The 14,087-nt window shown below is 51.3% G+C and overlaps 1 protein-coding gene across 1 annotated transcript; it reads left to right on the forward strand.

Annotated features, from left to right (window-relative positions):
* The first annotated feature begins 1,112 nt into the window (after positions 1-1,112).
* LOC144497646 (zinc-binding protein A33-like) lies at positions 1,113-11,620 on the forward strand. The gene is made up of 3 exons (XM_078219088.1): positions 1,113-1,340; positions 3,197-3,341; positions 11,076-11,620. The coding sequence occupies exons 1-3, from the start codon at positions 1,113-1,115 to the stop codon at positions 11,618-11,620; spliced, it is 918 nt and encodes a 305-aa protein (XP_078075214.1).
* Positions 11,621-14,087: the final 2,467 nt, after the last annotated feature.

Here is a 14,087-nt window from a genome sequence, read left to right on the forward strand (position 1 = left end):
TTCCCTCCTAACTACTTGCTAGATCCGAACGTTAACTATTTTTGTTTCGTGTACAAGGACCCCAAATCATTCCGAATACCAACATGCTATAGCCCCTCAATGCGTTTAAAAACAAAACCTTTCTATTTTTCCGACCAAAATGAATAACCTCCCATTTCTCTACAGTACATCCCACCTTCTTGCCCACTCAGTGAAGCACCCTATATACATTCGCAACCTCTTTGTGTCCATCACGCAGCCTACCTTCCTACCATAGCTTTCCACTGTCAGCAAAGCTTTATACCATTACACGCGATCCGTTCAATAAAGACATCTAATTCTTCCAATCCTTTCCTATTACAACCCCTCCTGGTGATACCCATTGGGGTTATGATAGGCAACGTATGGTTCCCTCATGAAGAATGAAGCTGTATGACTGCTCCCACTGCATCATCACCTCAGTGAAATATCCAGACAAAAAGCAGCATTGATTGACAGAGACACCAATTTAGTACATCCTTCACCGTGACTCTACAAAGTGTTTACAGCACAGAAGCAGGCCATTCTGCTCAGCAGATTAAGTTTATTTATTAGTGTCACAAGCAGGCTGACATTAATATTGCAATGAAGTTACTGTGAAAATCCCCTAGTTGCCACACTCCGGTGCCTGTTCGGGTACACTGAGGGAGAATTTAGCATGGCCAATGCACATCTTTCAGACTGTGGGAGGAAACCGGAGCACCCGGAGGAAACTCACGCAGACACGGGGAGAATGTGCAGACTCCACACAGACAGTGACCCAAGGTTGGAATCGAACCAAAATCCCTGGCATTTTCTCTTTCACATGCTTCTCTATCTCCCCTCCGAATATTCGTCTCAACTATTCTTTGTGGCAGTGATTTCCACACACTCACCCCTTGTTGGACTGTCACCATGGATGGTAGAGAGAGTCTTGTCAGAGTTGGTAAAACTGAACAATTCTCTTGGGCATCCTGCAGTTCATCAAATCCAAAGACCCCCCCCCCCCCCGCCAACACCCCTCCTTCAGTCCTCCCAAGGTTGAACTCCACCGAGGCTTGAGGCGGCTTGCGGTTTGGCGCCTGACTAATCAACTCCCTTGACTTTGACAGAAAATGGCGGAGAGCCTGGAACAAAACATCGCGGCTGAGTTCACGACCTTGCATCAGTTCCTCAATGACGAGGAGGAGCTGATGAAGGGGAAGTTGAAGGAGGATGTGGAGAGGCTCTCCAGGCTGCTGAGGGAGAACTTGCAGCGGATCACCGAAAAGCGGGCCTCCATTGAGTGTACCATCCTGGAGATCCAGCAGAGACTCAATGTCCAGGAAACCGCCTTCCTCGCGGTAAGAACCTTCTCCAGCAGAGACTCTCCAAGCCAGCGACGTCTACTCTGCGCACAGGGTCAAAGGCAGCAGGGACATGGGAGCACCACCTCCAGGTTCCCTGCCAAGTCACAAGTCATCGCAACTTGGGCATATTGGGAGTGATTCTCCCAGCCCGCTGATTACCCCTAACAGCAATGTGGAATTACCCCACCAACAGCACTGTGGGATTACCCCCCTAACAACACTGTGGGATTACCCCCCTAACAGCACTGTGGGATTACCCCCCCAACAGCACTGTGGGATTACCCCACCAACAGCACTGTGGGATTACCCCCCTAACAGCACTGTGCGATTACCCCCCTAACAGCACTGTGGGATTACCCCCCTAACAGCACTGTGGGATTACCCCCCCAACAGCACTGTGGGATTATCCCCCTAACAGCACTGTGCGATTACCCCCCCTAACAGCACTGTGGGATTACCCCCCCTTAACAGCACTGTGGGATTACCCCCTAACAACACTGTGGGATTACCCTCCCTAACAGCACTGTGGGATTATCCCCTAACAGCACTATGGGATTACCCCCCTAACAGCACTGTGGGATTACCCCCCTAACAGCACTGTGGGATTACGCCCCGAACAGCACTGTGGGATTACCCCCCTAACAGCACTGTGGGATTACCCCCTAACAGCACTGTGGGATTATCCCCTAACAGCACTGTGGGATTACCCCCCTAACAACACTGTGGGATTACCCCCTAACAACACTGTGGGATTACCCCCCTAACAGCACTGTGGGATTACCCCCCTAACAACACTGTGGGATTACCCCCCTAACAGCACTGTGAGATTACCCCCCCCAACAGTACTGTGGGATTACCCCTCCTAACAGCACTGTGGGATTACCCCCCTAACAACACTGTGGGATTACCCCCCTAACAGCACTGTGGGATTACCCCCCCAACAGTACTGTGGGATTACCCCTCCTAACAGTACTGTGGGATTACCCCCCTAACAACACTGTGGGATTACCCCCCTAACAGCACTGTGAGATTATCCCCTAACAGCACTGTGGGATTACCCCCCTAACAGCACTGTGGGATTACGCCCCGAACAGCACTGTGGGATTACCCCCCTAACAACACTGTGGGATTACCCCCCTAACAGCACTGTGAGATTACCCCCCCAACAGTACTGTGGGATTACCCCTCCTAACAGCACTGTGGGATTAACCCCCTCTAAGAGCACTGTGGAATTACTCTCCCTAACAGCACTGTGGGATTATTCCCCCTAACAGCACTGTGGGATTACCCCCCTAACAACACTGTGGGATTATTCCCCCTACCACCATTGTGGGATCATAGAATCCCTATAGTGCAGAATGAAGCTATTCGGCTCATTGAGCCTGCACTGACAACAAACCCACCCAGGGCCTTCCCCCATAACCCTATGTACTTACCCTGCTAGAATAGGGTAGAACATGCGCACTCCGCACAGAGTCACCCGAGGCCGGAATCGTACCCAGGTCCCTGGCGCTGTGAGGCAGCAATGCTAACCAGTGTAACCTTCTGGGCTCCCAGACTCCAACTGCCAGCCTCTCCTCCTTCCACTAGGCTCAGCCTCCCGCCAGAGCGATCCATAGGGTCCTCACCGATTACTCAGCCCTTGGAACTTGCAACTCCCAAAGCCCCCCCCCACCTTTCAAGGGCCACACTATCAAAGAATAGTTGCTAAGCAGATAGCAGTCAGCAAACCCAGGGCCATCAGCTGATGCCAGGGCCCAATTGGCTGCGCTTGTACAGTCTATGGATCATTTAGCAATAAATCCATTGCCATCTTGGAGTGACGCCTCATGTATCTGCGATTTCCACAGTGCAAAACGGTTAACCTTTTCCTTGTTTTCTTTGGCTGCTTCCCACCTGAAGGATGTCAAATCTCTAATCGAGAGGTACGTGTCATTTCTCAAAGTACTTTGCTGTATTTTCACGTCATTTCGTTGCCGCGTGGTATCGCTGTTGGTGAGTGTCGCTTGCCGTGGGTTTTTGGACTATTTGGAAGGTGAACCCCACCACATAGAACCAATGCAGGACAGGAAACACCAATCATTGGAGGCTGTGTCACCAAGTGGCGTCATGAATTAAAGGCCAACTCCTGAATGACGCAAGGGTCTCAGGCGGTTATCGGAGTCGGTGGGTTATGGTTGGACTGAACACAGGAAGTGACACTCCTTCAGTTAGTTTCGCCAGTGCACTACAGTGAGCTCAGGCCAATCTCAGCATTGGAGATGACCGGGTCAATTTAATTTCAGTAATGGCTTCTGACAAGATCCCGCATGGGAGACTGGCCAAGAAGATAAGAGGCCGTGAACAGGGCAATTTTTGGCAAATTGGACCCAAAGTTGGCTCAGTGGCAGGAGGCAGAGGGTTATGGTCGAAGGTTGATTTTGTGACTGGAAGCCTGTGTCCAGTGATTTACCGCAAGGATTAGTGCTGGGTCCCTTGTTGTTTGTAGTGTACATTAAAGGCCTGGATGTGAATGTAGGAGATATGATCAGTCAGTTTACAGATGACATGGACATTGGGGATGTGGTAAAGAGTGAGGAGGAAAGCCTTAGATTACAGGAAGATATAGACGGACTGGTCAGATGGGCAGAACAGTGGCAACTGGAATTTAACCCTGAAAAGTGTGAGGTGATGCATTTTGGAAGGACTAACCATGTATTGAAAGGCAGGATGGTAGAGTATATTGGTGTGCATGTCTGAAGGCAGAAAGACAGGTAGAAAAGGTGGTTAAGGAGGCATATGGGATACTTGCCTTTATTAGCTCAGGCACTGAATATAAGAGCAGGGAGGTTATGATGGAGCTGTATAAAATGCTGATTCGGTCACAGCTAGTGCACTGTGTGCAGTTATTGTCACCACACTATAAGAAGGGTATGATTGCATTAGAGAGGGTGCAGAGGAGATTCACCAGGATGCTGCCTGGGTTGGACAGTTTCAGTTGTGAAGAGCGGCTCTTTAGGCTGGTGTTGTTTTCCTGAGAGCAGAGAAGGCTGAGGGGGGGATTGAGGTATATAAGATTAATAAGGGGCAATAGATAGAATGGATAGGAAGGAACGTTTCCTCTTAGCAGAGGGGTCAGTAACCAGGGGGCATAGATTTAAAGTCAGGGGCAGGAGATTGAGAGGGGAATTGAGGAAAAACATTTTCACCCAGAGGATGGTGGGAATCTGGAACTCACTGCCTGAAAGGGTGGTAGAGGCAGGGACACTCAGAACATTTAAGTCACATTTAAAGGAACACTTGAAACACTATTGGCAGGATTTTCCACCTGTGCTCGCCCCAAAACCGGAAAATAGTGCCCGAGGTCAACGGGCATTTGCATTGTCCGCCCCGGCCTGCTACCAATCCCGTGCTAGACAGAACAGGAAAATTCCCCCCCTATAGCATACAAGGCTACAGGACCAAGTGTTGGATAATGGGATTAGAGTAGATAGGTGCCTGACGGTCGGCACAGACATGATGGGCTGAAGGACCTCTTTCTGTGCTGTAAAACTCTATGGGTGGAATTTCCCCATCCCACCCACCACAGGAATCATAGTGCGCAGGGCAAGTGCGGCCAGAAAATCCCGCCCGTTGACTCTATGATCACGCTATTGGAGGTGACTGGGTCTATTTAATATCCCTGTTGGAGATGACCGGATGATGACCTGGCCTTTCTAAACTCATCATTGGAGTTAGCCAGGTCTCATTTTCCTCACTATTCGAGGTAACTTGCTTTTTGTTGACCTCAGCATTAGATTGAATAGTTTCTGGTTAACCTCATAATTAGAGCTGAGTAGATTCTGGTTAACCTCACCATTCGAGGTGATTATATTCTGACTAATCTCACTATTGGAGATTACCAGTCTTAGGCTAACTTCATTATCTCTTGTGTTACTCCTTATACAAGTGATTTTTGCGTTCTTCTTGGTTTGAGACCCAGGCAGTCAATCGATCTGAGTACCAGGCGTTACTTTTCATGGGTGGGGCATGCAAAATCTCTCATCTTTATGCCAGCTCTCATTAATTTCTCACCCCAAGTAAGCATAGAAACTAGAAGCAGGAGTAGGCCATTCAGCCCTTCGAGCCTGCTCCTCCGTTTATTATAATCATGGCTGATCATCAAATTCAATATCCTGATCCCACCTTCCCCCCCATATCCCTTTGGCCCCAAGAGCTATATCTAATTTCTTCTTGAAATCAGACAACATTTTGGCCTCAACTACTTCCTGTGGTAGTGAATTCCACACATTCATCACCCTCTGGGTGAAGAAATTTCTCCTCACCTCAGACCTAAAAGGTTTATCCCTTCTCCTCAAACTATGACCCCCTAGTTCTGGACTCCCCTGCCACCAGGAACATTTTTTCTGAATCTACCCTGTCTAACCCTGTTAGAATTTTATAAGTTTCTCCCCTCTCACTCTTCCAAACTCCAGTGAGTATAATCCTAACCGACTTAGTCTCTCCTCATATGACAGTCCTGCCATCCCAGGAATCAGCTGAAATCATGTATTTAGTTCCCTCGTCCAAATCTTTAATATATAATGTGAACAATTGGGGTCCTGGCACAGATCCCTGCGGCACCCCACTAGTCACTGCCTGCCAATCAGAAAAAGTCAATGGATGGTATTTTCCAGCCACGCTCACCCTGGAAACCTGAAACTGGAAAATCCCGCCCGAGGTCAAGGGACCTTTGCCTGATTCCTGTCCCGCCAGCTACGATTCCGATGGTGGACAAGCGGGAAAATTCAGCCCTATGAATCACACCAGGCTCGCACCCTGAGTTGATAATACCTTTTGACTCCTGATGTTCTTAATTTAAAATACAGCCGCACAATGGCGAAGTGACGGGCCGACCAAGCCAGGCGATGTGAATTTGAATCCCGCCATAGCGATTTGAGAATTTAAATTCATATTTAAAATGGGAAGTGTTTATCAGTGAAGCTATCAGATTGTTGAAAATGGGTTTATTAATGTCCGTAAGGAGTCTAACAACACCAGGTTAAAGTCCAACAGGTTTATTTGGTAGCAAATGCCACTAGCTTTTGGAGCGCTGCTCCTTCGTCAGATGGAGTGGAACTCCATCCATCTGACGAAGGAGCAGCGCTCTGAAAGCTAGTGGCATTTGCTACCAAATAAACCTGTTGGACTTTAACCTGGTGTTGTTAGACTCCTTACTGTGTTTACCCCAGTCCAACACCGGCATTTCCACATCTTTATTAATGTCCAGCAGAGAAGGAAATCTTGCCTTTTCTGATTTAAGTTCAGAGATCTCCCAATGATTAAATCCTAAACCAACACATTCTCAAGGATAGTCAGCCAAAAGTGACCACCGCAAAAATGGATAGAAAAATGAAATTTAAGATCAAGAGTTCATTCAAGTTTCAGTACCCATACTGAAGTCAAAGAGTCGAAGTAAATCTATAATTGAATATTCTCCCTCACTTTATTTATTAGTGTAACCAGTAGGCTTACGTTAACACTGCAATGAAGTTACTGTGAAAATCCCCTAGTCACCACACTCCGGCACCTGTTCGGGTACAGTGAGGGGGAATTTAGCACGGCCAATGCACCCTAACCAGCACGTCTTTCAGACTGTGGGAGGAAACCGGAGCACCCGGAGGAAACCCACGCAGACATGGGGAGAACAGGCAGACTCCGCACAGTGACCCAAGCTGGGGATTGAACCCGGGTCCCTGGCGCTGTGAGGCAGCAGTGCCAACCACTGTGCCACCATGCTGATTGATTGAATACAATGTTTTGGGATCTTTTGGTGCAAGTTGGGGATCGGGCACCTCCGGTTACAGCATTCGTCTTGCGGGAAAATTGGTTACGACTGACGAGGTCTCGAATTGAGAGGCACTTTGAGCAAGAAACTGTGTCACAAGTCCGAGCACTATCTTGGGCAAGCGATGTGATACTGTCCCAATGTGCACTGCTGCCTTGTACACCCCCCTCCCCTCTCCCCCACCCACCCTGCCACTCCGAGATGGATGTCTGCTCCTAAGTTTTTTCAAGTGTTAGTATCACAGAGGAAGGGAATTGTTTAACTTCATTTGTTTTAAAAAATGGTGTTCTTTCCAAGGTCCTATGTGAAGTTTAAGAAGCCGGCGGAGATTCCTCTCAGCCTTCTCCTCGGCGAATTTGGCGGCCCCATACAGCTCATCGTGTGGAGACGGATGTTGAGTGTCATCAGTCCAGGTAATGTCCCCACGGTGGGGGAGGATTGTTCACTCACCTGCAGGGCCTGACGGTACGAGACTGATAGCGACGGCCATTGTGTGAGGGACTTGTGCTTCCATGTGACTCCAGGCTCCACCGGAAGCCTGGGCTGGCTGTCGGGCTAATCTGCAGCTTGGGGAACCACTGGTGGAGAGAGGGGCAGAGACTCAGGTTGATGATCTTTCAACGGAGATGGAAGATGAACCAGTGCCGAATAAATCCAGGGTCAGGGATAAGTGGGGCGGTGGTGGTGGGCAAGGTGGGGTAAAGATAAGGACAAAAGAGCAGCTGGAAGGAAGACTGCATTTAAGTTACACATTTCATGGCCTCAGGTCATAGAATCCCAACAGTGCAAAAGGAGGCCATTCAGCCCATCCTACACCGACTCTCTGGCAAAGAATCCCACCCAGAACCTAATCCCGTAATCATGCATACTTACCCTGTTAATCCACCGACCCTGCACATCTTTGGATACTAAGTGGCAATTTAGCATGGCCAATCCACCTAACATAAGTTATTTTTAAGTTTATTTATTAGTGTCGCAAGTAGGCTTACATTAACACTACAATGAAGTTACTGTGAAAATCCCTTAGTTGCCACACTCCGGCGTCTGTTCAGGTACACTGAGGGAGAATTTAGCATGGCCAAAGCACCTAACCACCACGTCTTTCAGACTGTGGGAGGAAACCGGAGCACCTGGAGGAAACCCACACAGACACGGGGAGAACATGCAGACTCCGTGCAGACAGTGAATCAAACCCTGGTCCCTGGCACTGTGAGGCAGCAGTGCTAACCACTGTGCCACCATGCTGCCTGTACATCTTTGGACACTAAGGGGAAATTTAGCATGGCCAATCCACTTAACTCGCACATCTTTGGACACTAAGGGACAATTTAGCATGGCCAATCCACCTACCCTACATATCTTTAGACTGTGGGAGGAAACCGGAGCACCTGAAGGGAACCCACGCAGATACGGGGAGAATGTGCCATCACCACACAGACAGAAACCTGAGGCCGAAATTGAACCCAGGTTCCTGGCGCTGTGAGGCAGCAATGCTAACCACTATGCCACCATGCCACCCCCATTCCCCTTTATGTGGGAAATACAGCAGCTAAACTGCGCACAGCAAGATTCCCCCAAATAGCAATGAGGTAAAGGACCAACTAGTTGCTTGATAGGATAGAAATTGAGTATTGCTTAAAAGAGAGGCATGTTGTCAAAGCTTTTCATCCTGCATCCAACAGAACAAATGCAAGAATGTCAAATTTCAAACAATCATGGCATTTTATAAGGTGGGAGAAAAGTGCACTGATTGGTTTAGCAAGCTGACTCTGATTGGCCAAGGTGTTGCCATGGCAAAAGAAAATGGTAAAGTATGGGTTCCCCAAGTTCCCCGATAATTCAAAAAGACCAAGGCTTGAACCTCTTCTTTCTGTTTGCAGAGAACGGTTCCCTGTGTATGAATGTATACTGTTTCTGGCAAGCATAAATAAGTCATGTTCTGAGCTTGACCGATTATCTTAAATTGGTTGTTAGTGTAGCTATTAGCACACTCTGGGCAGCACTTACTGAACAATCCTCAGTGTAAAACAGTGGGTAATTTGTCTGTCCTCTCAGCAATATACAATGACAAAATCATCTTCTTCAATGATGTTGAGTGCAGGGTAAAAATTGGCCAGGACGCTGGAGTGAGCTTTGCTTCAAAATAGATCCATGAGATCTTTTATGCCCACCACCCCCCGGGAGACCAGACAGAGCATTGGTTTAATGAACCGTCTAAAAGATTGCAGTTCCGATACTGCAGCATTCGCACAGTACTGCACTGGTGTATCAGCCTAGATCACCTAGTCCACAGAGTGGGACTAGAACTCACCATCATCTGGTTCAGGAGTGCTCGCCACTGAGTCGCGGCATACAGCATAAAATCAGCAAAGATCAAAGAGGCTCAGACGTGTTCCAACAGACCACCAATTGGACAGATTGGGAAAAGGGTGGGAACAGATTATCCGTCCCAATGTGACCGTGGGATGGAGTTTTCGTTAGTGAAAATGGCAATAAGGTAACGCATCCATTGAAGAATAACAGCTGTCTTTTGTCTCTCTTTCTCATCCCCTCTCTGCTCCTCCTCCCTCTCCCCCCCCTTCCCCTCTCTTACCTCACTCTCCCTCTCTCTCCCCTCCTCCCTCTCTCCCTCTCTCTCCCCCTCCTTCCTCTCCCCCCTTCCCTCTTCCCTCTTCCACCTCTCTTGCCCCCCTCCCTATCTACCCCCTCCCCCTCTCTTTCTCTCTCTCCTTCCCTCTCTTTTCCCCCTTTCTCCTCCCTCCCTCACCTTTCTCTCTCTCTCTTTCTCTCTCTCTCCCTCTCTCTTGCCCCCCTCTCTCTCTCTCTCCTTCTCTCCCTCCCCCCTCTTTCACCCCCCTCTCTCTCCCTCTCTCACTCCCTCTCTCTCTCTCTCCGCTCTCCCTCCCTCTCTTTCTTGTCCCTTTCTCTCTCTCCCTCCCCCCCTCTCTCTCTCTCCATCTCTCTCTCCCTCTCTCTCTCTCTCTCTCGTCCGTCTCCCTCCCTCTCTCTCTCCTTCCCCCCCTCTCTCTCTCTATATATATATATATATACACCCCCCTCTCTGTCTCCCCCTCTCTCTCTCTCCCTCTCCCTCTCTCTCTTGCCCCTCTCTCTCTTTCTCTCTCTCTCCCCCCTCTCCCTGTCTCTCTACCCCACTCCACCCCTCTCTCTTTCTCCCCCTCTTTCTCTCTCCCTCTCTCTCTACCCCATCCTCTCTCTCTCTCTACACCCCCTCTCTCTCCCTCTCTCTCACCACTCTCTCTCTCTCTTTTTCTCTCTCCCCCCCGTCTCTCTCTCTCTCTCTCTCTCTCCCTCTCTCTCTACCCCCCTCTCGCTCTCTCCACCCCCTCTCTCTCTCCCCCCCTCTCTAACCCCTTCCCTCTCTCCCCTCTCTCTCTACTCCCCCTCTCTCTCCCTCACTCTACCCCCTCTCTCTCCCTCTCTCTCGCACCACTCGCTCTTTCACTCTCTCTCCCCTCTCTCTCCCCTCTCTCTCCACCCCCTCTCTCTCTCTCCCTCTCCCTCACCCCTCTCTCTCTCTCTTTTTCTCTCTCTCCCCCCCCCCGTCTCTCTCTCTCTCTCTCTCCCTCTCTCTCTACCCCCCTCTCGCTCTCTCCACCCCCTCTCTCTCTCCCTCCCTCTCTAACCCCTTCTCTCTCTCCCCCTCTCTCTCTTCTCCCCCTCTCTCTCCCTCACTCTACCCTCTCTCTCTCCCTCTCTCACCACTCGCTCTTTCACTCTCTCTCCCCCTCTCTCTCCCCTTCTCTCTCTCTCCCTCTCTCTCTTCCCCCCCACTCTCTCTCTCCCCCCCCCCACTCTCTCTCTCGCCATCTCTCTCTCTCTCTCCCACTCTCTCTCTCTCTCTCTCTCCCCCTCTCTCTCCCCTCTCTCCCCGCCCCTCTCTCTCCGTCTTGCTCTCTCAGTGCCGGCTGCCCTGACCCTCGAGCCCAACACTGCTCACCCTGAGCTGCTGATCTCGGAGGACCTGAGGAGCGTGCGTCTCAGCGACACCTGGCAGGACCTGCCTGATAATCCCGAGCGCTTTGATGACTGCGTCAGCGTGCTGTCTGCCCAGGGCTTCGAGTCGGGCCGTCACTACTGGCAGGTGGAGGTGGGCAACAAGACCATGTGGGACGTGGGGCTGGCCAAGGAGTCGGTCAGCCGCAAGGGGAACATCATCCTGTCGCCTGAGGATGGCTTCTGGACCATCTGGCTACGCAACGGTAACGAGTACGAGGCCCTGTCCACACCCTCCGCCTTCCTGTCTCTCCGCTCCAAGCCCAAGACCATCGGCGTCTTCTTGGACTACGAGAAGGGTCATGTCTCCTTCTACAACGCTGACGACATGTCTGTCATCTACACCTTCACTGACACCTTCAAGGAGAGACTCTTCCCTTACTTTAGCCCAGGGGAGAGCGACGGGGGGAAGAATGCTGAACCCTTAAAGCTTTGTCTCCTCCGCTTATAGAACTTCCAGTTTACCAAAACACTCGCCCATTCAGGAGCCTGTATATTTTTCAAAGGAAAGTATAGATCGTCGTGTGTATATTTTGATACCGTGCCTCCGAAAAGATTCTCTCTCTCTCTCGCTCTCTCTCTCGCTCTCTCTCTCTCACTTGCTCTCTCTCTCTCTCTCGTTCTCTCTCTCTCACATGCTCTCTCTCTCTCTCTCCTCTCTCTCTCTCGCACTCTCACTTGCTCTCTCTCTCGTTCTCTCTCTCTCACACGCTCTCTCTCTCCCTCTCTCGTTCTCTCTCTCTCTCGCTCTCTCTCTCTTGTTTAAGGTGTGGTTTGTGTAAAGTGCCACAGAGACTCTCTACCTTTCAGACGGATAGGCTTTAATGGAGGCACTTAAAGTAACTCACCCGCCTGTTTTTCTAGACTGCCTCTCCCTCTCCCTCTCTCCCTCTCCCTCTCCTTCTCTCTCCCCCTCCCCCCCTCCCTCTCCCTCTCCTCCTCTCCCTTTCTCCCTCCCCCTCTTCCTCTCCCTCGCCCTCCCTCTCTCTCTCTCCCACTACCCCCCCCTCGCTCTCCCTCCCCCCTCTCCCCCCTCTCTCTCCCTCTCTCTCTCTCTCTCTCCCTCTCCCTTTCTCTCTCTCCCTCTCCCTTTCTCCCTCTCCCTTTCTCCCTCTCCCTTTCTCCCTCTCCCTCTCCTTCTCCCTCTCTCCTTCTCCCTCTCTCCCTCTCTCCTTCTCCCTCTCTCCCTCCCCTCTTCCTCTCCCTCTCTCTCTCCCACTCCCCCCTCTCTCTCTCTCTCTCTCCCTCCCCCTCTCTCCCTCTCCCTCTCCCTCTTCTTCTCCCTCTCCCTCCCTCTCCCTCTCTCTCACTCCCCCTCTCCCTCTCTCCCTCTCTCCCTCTCCCTCCCTCCCTCTCCCTCCCTCCCTCTCTCTCCCTCTCAACCTCCCTCTCTCCGTCTCCCTCTCTCCCTCTCGCCCTCTCTCTCTCCCTCTCCCTCTCTCTCCCTCTCTCTCCCTCTCTCCCTCCCTCTCTCCCTCTCCCTCTCTCCCTCTCTCACCCTCTCTCCCTCTCCCTCTTTCCCTCCCTCTCCCTCTCTCTCTCTCCCTCTCTCTCTCTCTCCCTCCCTCTCCCTCTCTCCCTCCCTCTCCCTCTCTCCCTCTCCCCCCCCTCTCTCCCTCTCGCTTTCTCCCTCTCCCTCGCTCTCTCCCTCTCCCCCTCGCTCTTCCTCTCTCCCTCTTCCTTTCCCTCTCTCTCTCTCTCTCTCCCTCTCCCTCTCCTTCTCTCCTGCCCCACACCACTGCGCTCCACACCACTTCCTCCTCCCTCCAGTCCCCCACTCCTACCCTCTCCCCTTCCCCCACACCCCCTCCCCCCATTACCTCCACTTCTCCCATATCCATTCCCACCCCCACCCTCTCCCTTTCTCCCAATGCCCCTCCCCCCATTACCTCCACCCCCTCCCCTCCATTCCCCCACCCCCACCCTCTCCCCTTCTCCCAATGCCCCTCTCCCCACACCTCCACCCCACTCCCCTCCACTCCCCCACCCCCACCCTCTACCCTTCCCCCACTACCCCTCCCCTCACGTCTCCACGTCCACACCCCCACCCACTCCCTCTCCCCCTACTCTCCCTACACTCCCTTTCCCAATTGCCTCCCCACTGTCCCCAATGCTCCCTCCAGTCCTCTCATCCTCCCTATCCACACCCCTTCTCCCTCTCTCCCCCCTCACCCACTCAACATTCCCCTCCCCCATGCCCGCCCACTCCTGACCCCCTACTCCCCCACTCCAACCACAACCCCTCACCTCCCTCCACTGCCCCCACTTGTGACATTTGTCTGCGCCCCGTTTGGTTTCCTGGGTCTCAGAGCAGGGCCATTCTGCCGGGCCATTCTGCCCAGCGTCCTGCTAGTGGTCTACTTGGACCTCTTTGCAATTGTTGCACTAATCTTCTCTTCCACTGCCCTCACGTACTGGCCCCACCCCCGCATCCCACCCCACCCCGTTCCTTTACCCTACCCCCAATAACGTAGGAGACTTAGGGGTGATATTATAGAGGTCTATAAAATAATGAGGGGCATAGATCAGCCAGATAGTCAATATCTTTTCCCAAAGGTAGGGGAGTCTAAAATTAAAGGCAGAGGTTTAAGGTGAGAGGGGAGAGATACAAAAGGGTCCAGAAGGGCAATTCTTTCACTCAGAGGGTGGTGAGTGTCTGGAACAAGCTGCCAGAGGTAGTAGTAGAGGCGGGTACAATTTTGTCTTTTAAGAAGCATTTAGACAGTTACAAGAGTAAAATGGGTATAGAGGGATATGGGCCAAATGCGGGCAATTGGGACTAGCTTCAGGGTTTAAAGAAAGGGCGACACGGACAAATTGGGCCGAAGGGCCTGTTTCCATGCTGTAAACCTCTATAACTATAACCCTTTAACCCTTTACTCTCCAAACATCCAACCCTGGTTCTTTATTCCTTTACC

This window comes from Mustelus asterias, chromosome 8, assembly GCF_964213995.1.
Source record: "Mustelus asterias chromosome 8, sMusAst1.hap1.1, whole genome shotgun sequence".
Classification (NCBI taxonomy): Eukaryota; Metazoa; Chordata; class Chondrichthyes; order Carcharhiniformes; family Triakidae; genus Mustelus; species Mustelus asterias.